At 42.4% G+C, this 20,060-nt stretch overlaps 2 protein-coding genes across 4 annotated transcripts in view; both read right to left on the bottom strand.

Annotated features, from left to right (window-relative positions):
• Position 1: 1 nt before the first annotated feature.
• Positions 2-5,517, bottom strand: LOC110488261 (antithrombin-III). The gene is made up of 7 exons (XM_021560454.3): positions 5,083-5,517; positions 2,706-3,075; positions 2,189-2,404; positions 1,179-1,316; positions 835-1,053; positions 498-737; positions 2-287 (listed from the first exon to the last, which is right to left on the bottom strand). Exons 2-7 carry the CDS (start codon positions 3,072-3,074, stop codon positions 111-113), a joined length of 1,359 nt encoding a protein of 452 aa, XP_021416129.2. The 5' UTR covers position 3,075; positions 5,083-5,517; the 3' UTR covers positions 2-110.
• An 8-nt stretch (positions 5,518-5,525) lies between these two features.
• Positions 5,526-20,060, bottom strand: part of LOC110488062 (roquin-1) — a 35,043-nt gene continuing 20,508 nt past the window's right edge. Inside the window, exons 11-18 of one of the 3 annotated variants that reach the window (XM_036948947.2) lie at positions 19,814-19,998; positions 19,242-19,609; positions 18,853-19,014; positions 18,586-18,732; positions 17,976-18,183; positions 17,644-17,888; positions 17,232-17,320; positions 10,151-14,520 (exon numbers count right to left, since the gene is read on the bottom strand). In XM_036948947.2, coding sequence (XP_036804842.1) covers positions 14,355-14,520; positions 17,232-17,320; positions 17,644-17,888; positions 17,976-18,183; positions 18,586-18,732; positions 18,853-19,014; positions 19,242-19,609; positions 19,814-19,998 — 1,570 coding nt within the window. In that variant the 3' untranslated portion in view covers positions 10,151-14,354. Of the gene's footprint in view, positions 14,521-17,231; positions 17,321-17,643; positions 18,184-18,585; positions 18,733-18,852; positions 19,015-19,241; positions 19,610-19,813; positions 19,999-20,060 lie in introns of all 3 variants that reach the window. The other 2 variants (XM_036949018.2, XM_090187601.1) reach the window with 2 other exon arrangements.

Below are 20,060 nucleotides of genomic sequence, written 5' to 3'. Positions count from 1 at the left end.
GTCCACTGTTCATCCCATTTGGTTTATTTGAGCTCAATACAGAGATCAGAAGTAGGTAGTTGCATGGCATGACAGTTTACATTGGGGAATGACACATCTGAAGTGTGTGATCAGGGGTCACAGGGGTCAGCCACTCGGCCAGTGAACACCATGGTGTTGATGGTGGACTCTCGGATGAGCAGGAGGAAGGGCTTGTTGGCCACAAACAACTCCCGGTTTGAGTTTATGGAACGGCCGACGGCCATTACAGCCGTGGCAGCAGCCGCCTCACTGCCTTCCTCATTCACCTGCAACAGTTAATTATTTCTTAAGTTACTGGACAAAAATGTTTTGAAAGTATATCATTTTCATTGATATAATAAAGTTTATCGATGAGTGCCCCAGCCGATGCACGTGATCTGTTCATTTGGTTGTTGACGTTTGTTTCCCCAGCTACTTTTAGTGATGATCATTATGGATTTTTAAATCATGATCCTTATGATGGATACTGTACATACCTCTAGGAATGCTTTATGGAATGCATCGGAAATGTACAGATAATTCGCCTCATCTTCAAGGATGCCTGGCAGGCTGGCGTCCTTGGGGCTGAAGAGGTCCTCGAGCCCCATGGCCTGCAGTTTCTCCTTCAGACTGAAGCTGTCTTCAATGCGGAAGCGTGGCAGATGCACTGACACTGAGGTTTCCCTCATGCTATGCAGCCAGCCAGTCAGCTTCTTCAAGTCCAGGTTCTCCTCCACCTTAGAACATCATCGGCAGAGCGAAAATTCAGTGTGATATAGTACTGTACACTATAATTGTCAGTGAACAGTGTAAATGATGACAGTTGGCACCCACCTCAGACAGGGGTGTGTCTTTGAGAGGTAGGATCAGCACCATGGTGATGTCATCTCCACGGTACGGCAGTTCCAGCACCTGCACCTTGTCTTCCGTGAACCTGCCGTAGTGGAACTTGGTTTCCTGGTACATCATGGACACTGGGCACGTCTTGGATTTACTCACATAGAAGTCAGCCTTGAAGACATTCTTTTTGTCAAACTTGCTTTTCCACTGACCCTGTGAGACAGTTGAATGGAAGGAAATGGGTGCCTGGGTGGTGGCTAAGGAAGGCCGTGGAGGAAAAAAATAAGTTGTTTTGGCTCAAAGGCCCTCCATAGGCAGAGAGGAAATAATCAACACACCTTGAAATAGATTGTGTTGACCAGGACCAGCACAGTGTTAGAGTTCAGCGAGTCCTTCGGCAGGGTGTTCTGAATCCTGTTCTCAGTCTTGTTTGCAATCCAATCGTTGATGGTCACCCGGGACAGTTCTGGCTTCTCCTAAAAGACCCATGGTCACAGAATTGCATTTCTACATGTCTAGAATTACTTTGGTTCAGAAAGTATTCACACTCCTTGACTTTTTCCACATTTTGTTGTGTTACAGCCTGAATTTAAAATGGATAACATTTTGACTTTGTGTCACTGGCCTACTCACAATATCCCATCATGTCAAAGTGGATCTGTTTTGAGAAATGTTTACAAATGAATAAAAAATGAAAAGCTGAAATATCTTGAGTCAATAAGTATTCAACCCCTTTGTTATGGCAAGCTTAAATACGATCAGGAGTACAAATGTGCTTAACAAGTCACATAAGTTGCATAGACTCACTGTGTGCAATAAGTGTTTAATATGATTTTTTAACGACTACCTCATCTCTGCACCCCACACATACAATTATCTATCTGTAAGGTCCCTCAGTCGAGCAGTGAATTTCAAACAGATTCAACCACAAAGATCAGGGAGGTTTTCCAATGCCTGTAAATAAGATTTCTGTGTTTAATTTTCTATACATTTGCACAAATGTCTAAAAACACGTTTTCACTTTGTCATTATGTGGTATTGTGTGTAGATGGGTGAGAAAAAAATATATTTAATCAATTTTGAATTCAGGCTGTAACAACAAAATGTGCAATAAGTCAAGGGGTATGAATACTTTCAGAAGGCACTGTAATTATTCAGCTGTGTGACTGCAGATAAAGACCATGTAGTAATGGTGCATGTAATTGATTAGACTTAATGCTGTTCCATTATAGTTATGTGGTTTAACTCTTGAACACACATTGTTATTAAAGAGTATATAATATCTATTTGTGATGTGTGAAAATGCTAAATTAAGCTGTAGGCTATAGACAATGCAAGAGGGAAAGACCTTGAAGTTGAGTGGCATGAGTTTGGCTCCATACACCAGCTCACTGATATTCTGGTAAATCTCATTGAATGCCAGAGACTTTTCTCCAAAAAGACGGTTGGCTGAGATCAGCTCTGTCGTCTTGTCTTTCTTGCGGTACAGGCGACAGTTTAGCTTGGCGAAGAAGAAATGCACTTGGTCCGACGTCTTCTCTTTGATTGTGTCAAACTCAAACACCTGAATTGAGATTGAGACAGAGACAGGACATTGGGATGCCCTGAGCTGTTATTTGGTTGTGGCCATTCATTTAAAAAGAACATGTTTATCACTAGAGGAACAAGAAAAAGTGAACATGTGAATTGACAGAAACCCCACATTTCTAAGTTCTTCCTGCCTAATGTGGATGAAAAAAATGCTGAATGAGTCATGTACTTGTAAATGTATAGTAAGCCTCAATCTTGGTTTTATATTTTGGCCTTTTGATGTTGGTTACCAGGCCTATTTAACAGTCCTGTGGGCTACGCTTCAGACCCCTTACATTCATAATCTGTTTTAGCGTGTTGTTGCAGGCGCCCAGCTTGGTCATAGCAAAGGCTGAGGAGATGCTGATAGGAGACATGAAGATGTTTGACTCGCTGGATTTTCCCTGGGCTAGCTGCTTGAACAGGGACAGGGCGAAGCGACTGTTGGCCTTGGACAGCTCCCACACCCGGGGATTGGTGTTCTCAGGGACTTTCTCCGGGATAGCATCCCCTGTCGGAGCTTCGTCCTCTGGGCTGCGGTAGACGCACCTGGGCTCCAGGGGCACGTCTTTGGGCTTGGCATTGCAGATGTCTTTGAACGCCTGGGAGGTTGACAGCAAGGGCAATAGTAGCCCCAGCGTCCACACAAACTGGGGAAGCCTCATTCTGCGGGGAGAGGGGTCTGGGTCAGGGTATAGCAGGGCAGTGATGGAAAAAGTACCCATTTGTCATACTTGAATAAAAGTAAAGATACCTTAATAGAAAATGACTCAAGTAAAAGTGAAAGTCACCCAGTAAAATAGAGTAAAAGTCTAAAAGTATTTGGTTTTATATATACTTAAGTATCAAAAGTAAATGTAATTGCTAAAATATACTTAAGTATCAAAAGTAAATGTAATTGCTAAAATATACTTAAGTATCAAAAGTAAAAGTATAAATCATTTCACATTCCTCATATTAACATTGTCTGTAAACTTGAGTTCATTTGCACACAAAAAAGATCCTACGATGGAAAGACCTGTGTGTTGTCCTTGTTAACGCAGACAGAGAAGAGCTCCAACTTCTTAATTATAGCCTCAATTTTGTCCCTCACATTGAATATAGTTGCAGAGAATCCCTGTAATCCTAGATTCAGATCATTCAGCCGAGGAAAAACATCACCCAGATAGGCCAGTCGTGTGAGAAACTCATCATGCAAGCGGTCAGACAAGTGAAAATGGTCAGTAAAGGAAACTTTATGCTCATCTCTCAATTCAAAAAACATGTCAATTACTTTGCCCCCTGATAACCAGCACACGTCTGTAGGTTGTAAAAGCGGTACATGGTCGCTGCCCATATCATTGCATAGTGCAGAAAATACACGAGAGTTCGGGGCCTTGCTTTAACAAAGTTAACCATTTTCACTGTAGTGTCCAAAACGTCTTTCAAGCTGTCAGGCATTGCCTTGGCAGCAAGAGCCCCCTGTGGATGCTGCAGTGTCCCCAAGTGGCGTTGGGAGCAACTGCTTGCACACGCGTTACCACTCCACTAGGTCTCCCTGTCATGGCTTTTGCGCCATCAGAACAGATGCCAACATGAGCTGCAGCTACATACGGACCGTTAGTGGAATTCCCTCGAGAGTGTAACGGTTAATGTGATTGGATGTTAATTATTTGACTAGGCTACCTGTATTTGACATTGTGTTGTTATTTGAACACTAGATGGTTGAATTTTATTTTTGGCAGTGAAACAAGGCTACTCAGGTGAGATATAAACTTCACCCAAATGTATAGCCCCCGTTGGAAAATATAAATTGACTGTTTGAAAAAAATAAATAATTGGCGTACCCCAGTTTGGGAATACCTGGTCTAGACCAACTGCGTTGCTATAGTGGTGCGATTTCCCCTCATGCAGATTCTATCTTTAAGATACCTTGAAATACTGCTGTGTTAATCATTCAAAACAATCCAAATATAATTCCAATAATAGCATGTCATACCATAGGCTTAAACCTGAACGCATTCAATATAACTTTCATCCATCCCCCTCCCTAAGTCACCAGCCACCACTGCAGCACACATTTTAACCAACACCATAACACTTTTGAAAATGACTTCCACAGTCCAACATTTTCTTCACATCGTGGGAGCCTGCTGTAAAATAGTGATGCAAAGTACAGAAAACGAACCAAAGCAAACACGGGAACTATCAATTTACGATTTGGGGATAATTCATCATTTTCAAAGAATTTCTCTCAGTTAGCTCTCCCAATACGGGATATTTTAATAACACATCAGGGGTATGTAATGGTATCACCTTATCAGAGGCAGCAAACAGTGAGTGAACGTTACATTTTCTTTAACGTGTATAATATTTTGTCCAAGTCTTGTAAAGTTGGGATGCGTGCAAATCCTCATGACATTTATAAATATGTCAACTCTAGAGTGCCATCTAAGCAACTACACATTGAAAAACAAATAAAAATGTTTAAGTTTGAAGACTTAAATTATATTTTATGTTGAGAAGCTTTGAGTTGATCGTGTTTATTCAGCTAGCCATTGAGAAATTAATACCTGTTTCTAGCCTCAATACGTGGGATCTTTGAACATGCAATTATAAGCCCATCTCACCATGGCATAACCTTTTTAAACCACATTAAACTCTCCGTAACAATGTTATGAATTGACGCCTTACCTGAGGTAAATTTCCTTGTAAGTAAATGACTGTGTGGAACGTAAAAATATCGGCTGCGATTTGAGCTGGCGAGTCCCTCATAGGGGACAGGGTCAGTGTCCTGCAGTGCACCGGGGCTGTAGAAAGGACCATTTACTCAGCTCAACCTTTGAAGTATTGATCGTTGGTCCCACATCCTGTGACCCAATGTTCTAATGTCTTAGCAAGTATTTGTTCATATGAAATGATACAAATAGAACCAAATGCACAGAGAATTGTCACAGTGAAGAACAAAAAAGTACATACTCATTCGTATAATCGTACAACAGCAAACTGTCTTTAGCCTGCATAAATACCCCATACAATATTGACAAGAAATGCACGTCTTTGACAAAAATGTTGCACTATAACATATGAACAGCTGTGTGTGTGTGTGTAGAACTACAAAAGATGGCTAAAAGGCATCAGTTTCACAATATTGTTTAATTACAGTCCCTGCCAGTAAAGAATCACTGTTGCACATAAGTTACATTTACTTCAAACTTCCACTTCTCCCCTCCTCAAAGAAAAAAAAACAAAAGCAATTGTATTATACAAATGCAATCCCATTTTCACACAGTGAATTCTTTAACAAAGAAAAATGGTATAAGACCTATATCCAAATTGGAGAAATCTCATTCTAAACATTCCTTAAGGGAGTATAATATAAAAACAATGTTGAAGTTAAACTTGTACCTTAATTTAAGCAAACTCTTACAAGAAAACTTGGGTAGTAGTAATCAAAAGCAATTACATTTCCCAAAGTTAGAAAATATGTGTAAAAAAAAAAGAAAAAAAAAACTGACAACAGCAGCCCATCTTATTACAAGGAATTCAATTTGAGTGGAAGCAATGAGTGTGTTCAGCGTAAACAAGAAAACAATCTGAAATGAAGCGGTCTCTCCCATTGGGACATGGCCGCTCACATGGAAATCAATTCCCTGCCAGGGTGGTTTAATGTGTAATCCTATGTTACTTATTTTAACTCATCATATGATTGCTAAAAAAGGACAACTAAGTCCAAAGTAAACAATTCCACAGTATTTAGTCAAATGAATCACTGAACAAGACATTCTTGGCAAAGAATTCAGAAGTTACTCGTGTCTTGGTGTATGGCTATCCTACTGTCAAGTGTTACTGTGTTTACCCAATACTTGTCTTAATGATCATATCACTCACACACACACACACACACACACACACACACACACACAATTTAAATTAGAAAGTAGAAATTAAGACTATTGTGATCTCTACACAACTTCCAAAACATTCCTTTTAGAAGGGTCTTTTTTTATGTAACTTGTCAAGTCAGTTTAGAAAAATTCTTATTTACAATGACGGCCTACCCCGGCTAAACCCTAACAATGCTGAGCCAATTGTGCGCCACCCTATATGGGACTCCCAATCATGTGGCCGGTTGTGACACAGCCCAGGATCGAACCAGGGTCTGTAGTGACGCCTCGAGCACTGAGATGCAGTGCCTTAGACTGTTGCGACACTCGGGAGCCCCTCCATAGGATCGAAAACCCCCTCGGAAAAGACAGAATCTCTGTCCTCAAATTCTGGCGAGCCGAATACCATCTAAAAACACAGACCAAACAATGCTACGTGACAGCCAAAACATGCCAAACAATTTCCCTGGGTTTCTATTTAACAGACACCAAATGGCTATGTAAACAAATAGGCAAGTTTCCCCGGGATCAATGGATCTTTAATATTAGCGCGTCACAGTTTTACAATTGTAAAACTCGTAAAGACGTTAGTGCTGCAAGACTTCAAGGAAACTCACCCCCCCCCAGAGAATCTGGCACTGAACTCCTTTGTCTCAGAAAGGATAAGCGGTTCCTCGGCTCTGCAATGGAAATCAGCCGATTGACTCATGTTTCCAGGGCTGATTCGTAGAGACCATTTAATATAAATGCTGACTCCTGAAGGAGTTTAATTAACAGTTGCAAGTTGATCTACTGTATAGACAAACCTACATGTATGCATGTTAAACTTTGAAATAGTCAATAGCCTGCTGGAAGGCAGGTCACATTTCTTAAGCTTCAATCAATAATCAACAATAGAGCAACTGAGACCAGACAGTATTCAAAAGATAGCAGTGAAGGTATGGAGCGAAGAGAATTCCTATGCAAAGGGTCACATTTACTAAGCACTCGTGAATTTTGCCCCTATTTTTTCTAATTAAATGAATACTTCAAAAACTTTACAAGGACATATTCAAACATGCATGTTTAAGTTTCAATATTATATTAATTTGAAAAAAGGTTAAAATGTTGCACCAGCGCAAATACTTAATTATGAAAATATAATTGAGCAACAGACGGTGCTTTAAACAGCTCAATTCAAAATGGTTCCCTCAATGATGGGCCAAGATCATAATACCGTAACTCTGCAAAAACAAAGATACAAAATTGTGAAAATGTATGCAATTGTAATTTGACAAACCCAGAAAAGTAGTTAACTTTAGAGTTAATTATCTTTCCCAGTGCGAGCAATGGTAGTTCCTTCCTCTTCATGCAAGGAAAATGCTAAATTCTGATAGCTGTTCTTGACCACAGCATGTTAAGAAGTAGCCTAACATGCCGACTACACCGGGCACGTGCGTGGGTCCGCTTGTGCCATCATGCACATGTTGATTTTGTCCATCCACACCAGATGCCATCAGGACACAGGTTGAAATATCAAAACTCTGAACAAACTATATTAATTTGGGGACAGGTCGAAACATGAAATATTCATGGACATTTAACTAGCTAGCTTGCTGTTGCTAGCTAATTTGTCCTGGGATATAAACATTGAGTTGTTATTTTACCTGAAATGCACAAGGTCCTTTTTTTCTGGATCTTTGTAGAATTTTGACCCATTCAGTCACAAAATGTTGTGTTCTTTACTCCAACATTTAATCCACAGATAAAAGGAGAAACTAATATTTTCTAGTAAACTCTCCTCCAGTAGTAGTAGTCTTCTGTGGACTTTATTTGTCAACTGGCAACCAACTTTAAGGTACATTACCACCACCAACTGGACTGGAGTGTGTACCTCAGTTCATCTATGTGTAAATTTATTTTGCAATGCAAGCAGTGTGGTCAGCAGGCAAAATAAATGTACACATACATGTTAATAATTTAATCTAAACTGCTCGCAGGTGTCTGCGTAGCCAGGTGTTAAAGTAGAACTTGGTTCTATTTGATGCTTGACGGGCTGCAAGTCCTGTTTCTCCCATCTCCTCATTGGTTTTTATGGAAAATATACCCAAGTGGGTGATTGAAAGCTGAACTGAGGTCCACACTCCAGTTGGTGGTGGTAATGCACCTTAAAGTTGGTTGCCAACTGCCATTTGAAGTCCACAGAAGAAGAGATTACTAGAAACCAAGTTTCACCTTTTATCTGTGGATTAATTGTCAGACTAGAGAACACACGATTTTGTGACTCAAAATGGGTCAAAATTCTTCAAAAGATCCTGGGGAAAAAAATAGAACCTTGTGCATTTCAGGTAAACGCACAGTGTAGTCAGCATGTCACCCATGAAGCATGGCAATATAAAAAATAAACATAAAAACCGGTGAGAGGTGAACCTTCTACAATGCATCACAGCAAAAGCTGTTGTAGCCAATCATTACGATTGCTTAAATGTGAAGTGCCTTCCCAAGCAACAGCAACAAAAAACAATGACAGTATAATTATAAATAAAACATGTTACACAGCAATTATATGTTTAAAACCGATCCAACCTAAATCTGTGCTTTTAAAGATCAAAGGATGCCTCGAGAGACCAGTATGTGTCTACAAAATAGTAACATACTTTTTTTTGAGGCAAATAACTGAATAAATGTATCAAGAACATACACTACCGTTCAAAAGTTTATGGTCACTTAGAAATGTTCTTGTTTTCCATGAAAACATACAAGAAATTAGTTGCAAAATTAATAGGAAATATAGTTAAGATGTTGACAAGGTTATAAATAATGATTGATTGAAATAAGTGTCCTTCAAACTTTGCTTTCGTCAAATAATCCTCCATTTGCAGCCTTGCAGACCTTTGGCATTCTAGTTGTCAATTTGTTGGGGTGAAATCTCTTCAGATTACCTCATGCTTCCTGAAGCACCTCCCACAAGTTGGATTGGCTTGATGGGCACTTCTTACATACCATACGGTCATCGTAGGAGGAAATTGCTGCTCCCACAACAGCTCAATAGGGTTGAGATCCGGTGACTGTGCTGGCCCCTCCATTATAGACAGAATACCAGCTGACTGCTTCTTCCCTAAATAGTTCTTGGATAGTTTGGAGCTGTGCTTTAGGTCATTGTAGGAGGAAATTGTCTCCAATTAAGCACAGTCCACAGGGTATGGCATGGCGTTGCAAAAGGGGGTGATATCCTTCCTTCAAGATCCATTTTACCCTGTACAAATCTCCCACTTTTCCACCACCAAAGCACCCCCAGACCATCACATTGCCTCCACCATGCTTGACAGATGGTTCTCCAGTCTCCTTTATTTTTTTTCTGCATCTCACGAATGTTGTTCTTTGTGATCCGAACACCTCAAACTTAGATTAATCTGTCCATAACACTTTTTTCCCAATCTTCCTCTGTCCCGTGTCTGTTCTTTTGCCCATCTGAATCTTTTCTTTTTATTGGCTAGTCTGAGATATGCCTTTTTCTTTGCAACTCTGCCTAGAAGGCCAGCATCCTGGAGTCCCCTCTTCACTGTTGACGTTGAGACTGGTGTTTTGCGGGTACAATTAAATGAGGCTGCCAGTTGAGGACTTGTGAGGCGTCTGTTTATCAAACTAGACACTAATGTACTTGTCCTCTTGCTCAGTTGTGCACCAGGGCCTCCCACTTCTCTTTCTATTCATTCTGGTTAGGGCCAGTTTGTGCTGTTCTGTGAAGGGAGTAGTACACAGTGTTGTACGAGATCTTCAATATCTTGGCAATTTCTCACATGCAATTTCTCACATTCTTGTTTCTCAGAACAAGAATAAACTGACGAGTTTCATTTTGAGCCTGAAATCGAACCCACAAATGATGATGCTCCAGATACTCAACTAAAGGCCCGTTTTATTTCTTCTTTAAATCAGAACAACAGTTTAACTGGCTAAACAAAATTGCAAAAGGTTTTCTAATGATTAATTAGCCTTTAAAAATGATCAACTTTGATTAGCTAACACAACGTGCCATTGGAACACAGGATTGATGGTAAAAGGGCTTCTGTACACCTATGTAGATATTCCATTAAAAATCTGCTGTTTCCAGCTACAATAGTCATTTACAACATTAACTATGTCTACACTGTATTTCTGATCAATTTGAAGTTATTTTAAAAATGGGGGAAAAAAGTGTTTATCTTTCAAAAACAAGGACAAATAAGTGACCCCAAACTTTTGAACGGTAGTGTACATTAGTCTAATCTCAGACATCCCAATTCCTCAACACCGAGTCAAGTCACGGTAAATCTGTATGTTGACCCATCTCACTAAATTGGTAAATTAGCATCGCTGGCCTAGCTGCTAACACCCCGACGACTCTCAACCAAGTCCTGAGGACTTTGATTTTCTCTGTAAAAGATCTGCATCCCTTTTAGACAAAAGTGTGCATGATTAACCCACATTCAGAAAGGCAATGACTGAGCCTTTTATAGGGAGACATGTTGTATTAATGACACTGATGGAGGAACATGTCTCCTTATAAAAGGCTCAGTCATGTTGTATTGATGACACTGATGGATGTACAGGAGTAAGGAGACATGTTGTATTGATGACACTGATGGAGGAACATTCGTCCAAATACATAGAGCTATCTGAAACTGAACCGTAAGCATTACCCGAAGTTCAGTCCCAAATGCGATTGTTGTAGTTGATTTTACCATATGGTTTGACAGATGTATTGATAGTCATTTGACCTCTGGAACAACACTGCTCTTCAGATAACCAACATGAAGTTCCCGGCAGAAAGTCAGGGCTGTCAAAGCCACAGAGATCAAACAAATATATCATATGGAAATTCTTTCCGTATGGAAAGCAAGTCATGTGACCTTATGATAAAATATTTCTGGGATAATAAAATATTTTTGGGCTATGTATGCACACAGCATAGTTGACTGCAGTTCTGTTCAGCCCCAGAACTACAGGTGCTTTTGCACAATGATATTTTATTTTCCTATGAAGTGCTCTAAAACTACTACAAAACAACCACTATCATTTAGCCACCACGATGGCTACACTACAACGCAATTAACTTCCCTCTACATGATACAGAGGTGACTAAAGCCAGATAACTTCTGTAACCACAAACATGCATGATGCCATGCCAATTAAGGGACTGTGTCCTCATGTCCTTAACTCTGTCACAATTAATAAGGAGGGTTGAAGGACTATTGGTTATGATTAGCATGAAGAATAATGCAAACTGCATTGAGTAGCCTACATTGTCCTCTTGATAACAGTCATTTTCTAAAATATTGCTAGATTGCTATCCAATGCTCTGACATGAGTGCAGACAAAGCATTGGGACGAACTGGGGAGAACTCAAAAAAAGGCAGCAACTTTTGAGGACTAATGGACATTTCAATGTCATGTGCACAGAAGGCAGAGAACTTCTATAGGAGACGAATTGACTTAAGTCAGTGTCATTGTCTGGCTTTGAAAATACAGTATAATGTGTATATACACACAGTATAATGTGTATATACTCTAATGTGCATATACTGTACAAATACAGTACAGTATAATGTGTATATAGTCTATACATATACAGTGTAAGCCATTTCATATTTGAAATAAAATCTCAAAAAGTGAGATGTAACAACAACAAAAAAACACAACATATTTAAATATTTCCATAAAGACAAAGATTAGATTTAAAACAAGTTTGACTAATCCAGTTGTTGGATATATTTTGAATTCAAATGGAATATCCCAGCCACCATTTCACAATATGACACCATTGAATACATTCTGTGAATTAATCTTACCAAGAAGGAAAGTAAGCTTGCAGTACTTAATTTCATAGTTCGCATGCATCTGGGAGTAACAAATTGCATCTGTGAGGGGTGGCGATAATTTAAGCACATAAAATATGTAAAAGTAATGCAGATAATGCAACTGCAGCACTTAATTTGTTCATATTTGGGAAAAAGCACTTATTTGGTGTCATCAAAATGCCTTTCCTAGTCTCCTCTCACCCTGTGTGGTGGTGCTGTGGTTGTCTCCAGTGATGCTAACTGCTTTGCTAACTGTAGTTCTGCCTTAGCCCAGTTCAGTGGCCTGTCACCTCCTATGCATCGACCCCCATCTACAAATGATTAAAGCCTCCTCCAGGAACGCATCACAAACCCTTTTACTAGAGCAACTTCTTGGAAGTTAAAATAAATTAAAACTAGACAAATGTCTGCTGCGATTGGTGAAAAAGGTGCTCAGAGGAGTGGAGATGAGGAACTGAAAAAGGAATTTCACCTTTCCTGTAATCTGCGATGTTACGGGTATGTTGACAGCATACCGGGTGTCACAATTGTGGAAGTGAACATGTCGTAACTCTACAGAAAAATAAATAAATAATTTTACAGTAGATTGATGTATAAAAACAGAGTGGCTGTTTGAACCCTGCTCTGTACAACATGGCCAACACTATTAGGACCTTAGGGAGCAACCATGGCCATCTTGAACTACACGTTCTTAAAACAGAATGTGGTTTTAAGTTTGACCTTTTAATGTTATATCCATCCTCAGGATGCAAATACTGTACATTTAATAAATACATATACTCAGTACAAACCATCCTTAAAGCTATGAAAGTGCAAATATGTTTTGTAGATCAAGGTCTCAAATTCCAGCCATGGGTCATGTCTGGCTTCGTTCCTGTTTCCTTTACTCCATATACCCAGTACCTCTGACCACCCCATCTACAGGCAGACAGACGTATGCTTGACCCATGTTGTGATTCCCTCCCACCTAGTCCATCACTGCATTTAAATTACACCCAAAAGACGACAGCTTGAATACCAAGCCTAAATGTATATATCATTTTTCCTCATCAGCCCCATACCAAAGCATGGATGTTAGAGGCTGAAGTAAATATCCTGAAGGTGGTGGTAGTAGTGAGGGGAGATGCCAAAAGAGGGTCAAGCCACTGAAGTGGACACAAGGGAGCCTTTTCTTCTTGTTAATATGTATCTGATAGTTTCATCTAAATCTCAAAATTGTCCAGTTGAAAGGCGCCCAGTTGAAAGGCGTTCTCTGCCTTCAAGAGGCCAGTGTCATCTTCAATTTGTATTATCTTGGATATGCGCAAACTTATTCACAGCCGTTTGCCAACAAGTATTGTTTCTATGCGATGGAGATTGTTTCTATGCGATGGAGATATTTTGATAAGATGTAAATGTCCAAAAGTCAAACTTAACGAAAAGCAAAAAAAAAAAAGGTAGGCGAATAACATTGCAGCTTAGAAACAGGAACTTACAATTAATTCCAAACACAAAGTCTGCATTTCAGGACATGCATATATGCTAAGCACAAATATTGCTGTAGCGATGCTACCAAAAAATACAAAATAAAATTGCACATTTTGAAGCTAACAGATGTAATTAATGTCAATGCGATTATGGTGGCCTTATCTATTTGAAACCAAGGAACTGGTCTCATCGTTATATTCTTCTTCTAATCATTATTGGGTTTGAGTTCATGGAATCTAAACATCTTGTTTCCAAGGCAGGGTGAGATTTTATATGAAAAAAACATTCATTCACAGAACAAAAAAAACTAAAATGAAAAAATATTAAATTCAGGGCAGATACTGCTTAGTTGTAGACAGACTAAAGTTGCAAGTGTGCAAATTTGTGTTGTATCAAATGAAGTGCCGTTGTCTATGATGGCACTACATCCACATTTGCAAATCAGTGGCTTTTTCAGTTACTTCGATACTCCTAGCCCTTCTATCACAAATCCCTCTTTGTAAGAAACCTAGAACGGTCTCTTGCCATTTTAAGCAAGGAGAGAGGTGCCGTCTCTCTCTACACGTTTTGTAATCAAGTTAAAATTCTCTTAGTGGCGTCAATCAGATTTTGCAAATGTAGATGTAGGTAGGGTATACCAGACAGTTTGGAGGACCTGGTTGTGTGTCTCAAAATGACAGTGGAACGGTTCTAACGGTTCTAACGTTCAGAGGACGAAGGGTTTCCCAAGGCTCTATGTGGTTGACTGATCAGTTAGTTGTAGCTGTGGTGGTAATACCAGACTCCAGTTGTGTGGCTAGGAGCACAGGTGGACCACGCCGTTGGTCTTTCGGTCAGTGCCCCCAGCGATGGAGAGGTCTGCAGACAGGCTGAGGGACGAGGTCTTGCTGGTAAGGCAGGACAAACCACAGCTGGCCACACTGCTGTCCTGCAGCACACCACTGGGACCGTTACAGCCCTCACTGCAAAGAATGAAAGGTCAGAGAGAGATAGGAAGAAACAATGAATCAAACATGTTGTATTATTCTACATACATTTTTTTAAATGTTTTTAATCTTCATGAATTACATAATGACTTGTTAGTTAAGCCATTGACATTGAGAACAGTGCAAGTAGCATCTCACTGGTGATACTGACAATGAATTCATCATTTTGTCACCTGAACCACATTGTTTCGTTGATCACAAGAGAAGCTTTGGTGAAAAGCAGATCACACTTTTTTTTCAAGCATTCCTTCCTTTGTGCAACCATATACAAGTATGTGGACACCCCTTCAAGTTTGTGGATTTGGCTAGTTCAGCCACACCCATTGCCGACAGTTGTATGAAATGGAGCACAGCCATGCAATCTCCATAGACAAACATTGGCAGTAGAATAGTCTTACTGAAGAGCTCAGTACCTTTCAACGTGGCACCGTCATAGGATGTCACCTTTCCAAAAAGTCAGTTTGTCAAATTTCTGCCCTACTAGAGCTGCCCCGGTCAACTGTAAGTGCTGCTATTGTGAAGTGGAAAAGTCTAGGAGCAACAACAGCTCAGCCGTGAAGTGAAAGGCCACACAAGCTCACAGAATGGGACCGCCGAGTGCTGAAGCGCGTAAAACTGGTCTGCCCTTGGTTGCAACACTCACTACCGAGTTCCAAACTGCCTCTAGAAGCAACGTCAGCACAATAACTATTCGGCGGGAGCTTCATGAAATGTGTTTCCATGGGCGAGCAGCCACACACAAGCCTAAGATCACCATGCGCAATGCCAAGCGTCGGCTGGAGTGGTGTAAAGCTTGGTGCCATTGGAAGGTTCTGTACTTCCAACTTTGTGGCAACAGTTTGGGGAAGGTCCTTTCCAGTTTCAGCATGACAACACCCCTGTGCACAAAGCGAGGTCCATACTGAAATGGGTTGTCGAGATCGGTGTGGAAGAACTTGACTGGCCTGCAAAGAGCCCTGACCTCAACCCCATCGAACACCTTTGGGATGAATTGGAACACGGACTGCGAGCCAGGCCTAATCGCCCGACCTCACTAATGCTCTTGTGGCTGAATGGAAGCAAGTCCCCCCACAATGTTCCAACATCTAGTGGAAAGCCTTCTCAGAAGAGTGGAGGCTGTTATAGCAGCAAGGGGGGGAGGGGGGGGCAACTCCATACTAAATGCCCATGATTTGGAATGTTAGACCAGCAGGTGTCCCTATAAACTCAGCTAAACATTTTTTTTTTTTAAAGTCCTCTCACTGTTACAGTGTTAATTTTCAGCAAGCGTGACGTGTAAATATTTGTATGAACATAAGATTCAACAACTTCTTGCTGTGAGATGTTACCCCACACTTCCACCAAGGCACCTGCAATTTCCCCGACATTCTGAATGGATGGACCTAGCCCTCACCCTCCAATCCAACAGGTCCCAGATGTGCTCAATGGGATTGCGATCCAGGCTCTTCGCTGGCCATGGCAGAACACTGACATTCCTGTCCTGCAGGAAATCACGCACAGAACGAGCAGTATGGCTGGTGGCATTGTCATGCTGGAGGGTCATGTCAGGATGAGCCTGCAGGAAGGGTACCACGAGGAAGGAGGATGTTTCACATGTAACTCACAGAGTTGAGATGGACTGAGCTTGTTGTCATTGCAGGCAGATGATGATGTGACACACCGCCCCCGCCCCAGACCATGACGGACCCTTCACCTCCAATTCAATCCCACTCCAGAGTACAGGCCTCGGTGTAACGCTCATTCCTTCGACGATAAACGCGAATCCGACCTGACTTGTCAGTGAAGAGCCCTTTTTGCCAGTCCTGTCTAGTCCAGCGACGGTGGGTGTGTGCCCATAGGCAACGTTGTTGCCGGTGATGTCTGGTGAGGACCTGCCTCTCTCTCTCAGCCAATTAAGGACAGTCTGAGCACTGATGGAGGGATTGTGCGTTCCTGGTGTAACTTGGGCAGTTGTTGTTGCCATCCTGTACCTGTCCCGCAGGTGTGATGTTCGGATGTACCGATCCTGTGCAGGTGTTACACGTGGTCTGCCATTGCGAGGACCATCAGCTGTCCGTCCTGTCTCCCTGTAGCGCTGTCTTAGGCGTCTCACAGTATGGATATTACAATTTATTGTCCTGGCCACATCTGCAGTCCTCATGCCTCCTTGCAGCATGCCTAAGGCACATTCACACAGATGAACAGGGACCCTGGGCATCTTTCTTTTGGTGTTTTCCAGAGTCAGTAGAAAGGCCTCTTTAGTGTCCTAAATTTTCATAACTGTGACCTTAATTTCCTACCGTCTGTAAGTTGTTAAGGTCTTAACGAATGTTCATTAATTGCTTATGGTTCATTGAACAAGCATTGGAAACAGTATTTAAACCCTTCACAATGAAGATCTGTGAAGTAATTTGGATTTTTACGAATTATCTTTTTGAAAGACAGGGTCCTGAAAAAGGGACGTTTCTTTGCTTGCCGAGTTTACTTTTGGTAATGTAGTGTATTTTACAGCATCAAATGGCAGTAGTTTGTAACTTCTTATATATAAAAAGCCATTTAAAAACAATGTGAGAAAATGTGGGTAATTTCTAAGACAGCATTTCTTATCTTAGATATTTTGTTTAAGGGAGAATTCTGGAGCAAATTTAACGGTTCCTTATGGCACAGCAGTTGAGATGAACAAACTACTCTTGCTGTGTCCTGTTTACCTGAGGACCAACGAGTGCTCCGCTCTCTGCCCGTTCTCAGTGGGCTTCAGCTTATACGCCCCACTCCCATCATGACTCACAAGGTGCTCCTGCAAGGGGACAATGGCACCACTGTCAGTTCACCACAATAGTGACTGGGAGACAATGCTTGTACATTTGAGAGTGTACATCAATATTGTCTCAGAAGAAAAGCTTTCAAGCTGCACTTGTTGGGCTCGGTTGTGTTTCACTCTTTCATATTTTATAAGTGGGATAGCAGTAGCAGTGACATTAGCCCAGGGCTCCTTCAGCCCTGCCCCTGTTCACATTGCCGTTTTAGAGATCAAAGCAGGCTGTGTGTGTGTGTGTGTGTGCGCTATTTCGCCCTCTCCATTTGTCCATCTCTGTGCCGCTCTCTCTCTCTCTCTCTCACCAGGGCTATCTGGCGGGTCCTCTTGCCGATCTCCCTCTCCACATGGTGGAGCTCCAGGCTCAGCTGTTGGCTGGAGATGCTCCCTGACGACCACTCCTCCGGGCTGGGATGGTCCGCCTGGGCAGTCTGCTTGTTGATCTGCTGATTGACCTGCTGGAGCTCCATCGTCAGCTGCTCCCTCTCCTTGACTGGCCGTTCACTGAGGTGGGCCTGAGGGGGCTGGCTGTACCCGGCAGCACCCCACCCTGCATGGGGACAACAAGAGCCAGTCAGACTCTGCGAAATGCAGCGAACAGAGCAAAACCCAAAAGGTGTGCGAGTTCTCGCTGTACCTGTTGCAGCGCCGTGTTTGGGGCCATTGGTCCCCTGTGAGAGGGTCATGGCCTGCCCTGGCCCGGCAGTCAAGTAGCCCGTCTTGGGGGTGCGGGAGATCACCCCGAAGCGTGACACGGTGGGCAGAGAGCCGAAGGGGATGATAGGGTCGTCATCTCTGGCCTCGGCAGCCCTGCGCCTGCCTTCCACACCTTTCCCCTCAGCGTTCTACAACACCCATAGAGGCCACAACCAGTGGAATTAGTTATATAATGTTGCATAGAGAAACTACCAGACCCACTCCAGTGAAAACTGTAGTTGAAGGAGTATTTGTTGAGTTTAACCGTGTTCTCAATAAATCTCAGCACTTCAATTGGCTTCTGGTGACCTTTGATTAGTACATAAGGTGCAAGTAACCTTTAATCAGTCAACATGGTGTAAAAGGAAAAAAAGCTATAGAATAGTTAACATCTGTCAAAGAAGAAAAAATGCAAAGATGTTTGACCTATTGCAAGACAATGAGCTTTGGAAAATGTTTTGAGCTTTAGATAGATTTGGTATGTTAAAAAGCAGTCAAGCTTTACAAACAAACAGGACATTGAATGGGATTAGATCATTAAAGACACTCACCATCCTCTCCATACTGTCTCTGGACTTCCCCTCCTTGCTGCCAATGTAGGAGCCGATAGTGTCACATGACCAAGGAGAGTACTGGCTCGCGTAGTCTGGCTCGCGGTACTTTGAAAACGCTTGTGAGTTTTCCAAGTACTGCTGTTGCTGTGACACAAACACAGTATTTTTAAATCAACCTATTCTTTGAAGTAACTAACTGCGGTGACAGCACCTGGGGCTACCACTGAATATAACCACAGACACCAGTCGAGAGTTCCCTCTTACCTCCTGTGTGTAGTTGGACTCGTAGTGGTGTGGCAGAGTAGGTGAGGGGGCAAAGGGTGGGGGAGTGACCTGCTTCCCGTCTTCCAGCTGGGCCATGATCTCCTGGCGTCGGCGGTGCAAGTAGTCCAGACTGGGAGTGGGCTGGGGCCGGCTGTAAGACTCCTGTACAACAGGACATGTAGACACCTTTACTGTAGGGCACTTTTGCAGTGATGGAAATACATTTTTGAAGTGGATTTATCCTGAACACTTATTGTGATTAGCTGAATAAGGTAATTTACTCAATCTGAGTAAGGCTGATGACTGAACTACTAAAAAGTAATTGCATAAGTGGCAGAGTAATGTATACTGTCCTTTAGCAGAGCCTCGTACTGCAGACCTGTTCTTACCCTGGGGGTGTAGGGCCTCATGTGGCTGGGGTGGGGGCCAGAGGGGTGGTAACCCTCAGGAAGGTATCTTTCTCTGGAGGCCTCGTCCGCAGGCATGGAGGGGTCCTCCCGGTGGGGATAGGACTGTGGTGGTGGAGGGGGGTAGGCGGGGTGTCGACGGCCGTCATAATGCGGAGGAGGCGCAAACCCTTGGGGGTTGGCATTGGAGAAGTGGGAACTCGAGAGCTGAGGGGGAGGGGGACACTGGCGCTCCTGGGGGTAGGTGCCGGGGTAGGAGGGCAAGGCCGGGTCGTTGGTGGGAGGGGGGTTTCGGACGTAGCGAGTCTGGGGTGGGTACTGAGAGGGCTGGTAGGGGTAGGGGGGGTTACCTGACAGGACACAGAATAGTGACAACATGATTGGTGTTAGATAAGCACAATGAAACCACACGACTGGGAGATATACAAGTCCAATTGCTCCCAGAGAGAAACAGTTTTTAAATCAGCTGATGAGTCATAAGCTCGAGATACATAGATCTATACAAAAAAAAAAGGAAATCACAAAAAAAATATATATAGTTTGTGCTGCCTTACCTGGGGGGTTCTGGGAGGCCTCATACTGCAGGACTGATGGAGGTGCCCTGGGCTCAGGGGGGTAGAAGAGTTCTCCCTGCTGAGGGGGGTACATGGAGGGCCTCCTGGGCATCTGCTTGTGCATGGCCAGGTGGTCCACTGCCATCCTGGGATGGGCCATGGCCCGATTGGGCACCGGGTCCAGTCTGAGAAAGACAAAGGATTTCAGTGTGTGTGTGTGTGTGTGTGTATGTGTGTGTGTGTGACA

This window comes from Oncorhynchus mykiss, chromosome 1, assembly GCF_057628025.1.
Source record: "Oncorhynchus mykiss isolate SJ-2025 chromosome 1, ASM5762802v1, whole genome shotgun sequence".
Lineage (NCBI taxonomy): Eukaryota > Metazoa > Chordata > Actinopteri > Salmoniformes > Salmonidae > Oncorhynchus > Oncorhynchus mykiss.
This window is presented reverse-complemented; position numbering and strand designations above follow the sequence as displayed.

Excerpts from the sequence above, each read along its gene's own strand:
- LOC110488261 (XM_021560454.3), bottom strand. The coding sequence starts at position 3,074 with ATGAGGCTTCCCCAGTTTGTGTGGACGCTGGGGCTACTATTGCCCTTG. Across the intron at positions 2,405-2,705 it reads CGCTAAAACAGATTATGAAT|GTGTTTGAGTTTGACACAAT; the intron begins GTAAGGGGTCTG and ends ATCTCAATTCAG. Across the intron at positions 288-497 it reads TCCATAAAGCATTCCTAGAG|GTGAATGAGGAAGGCAGTGA; the intron begins GTATGTACAGTA and ends TAACTGTTGCAG.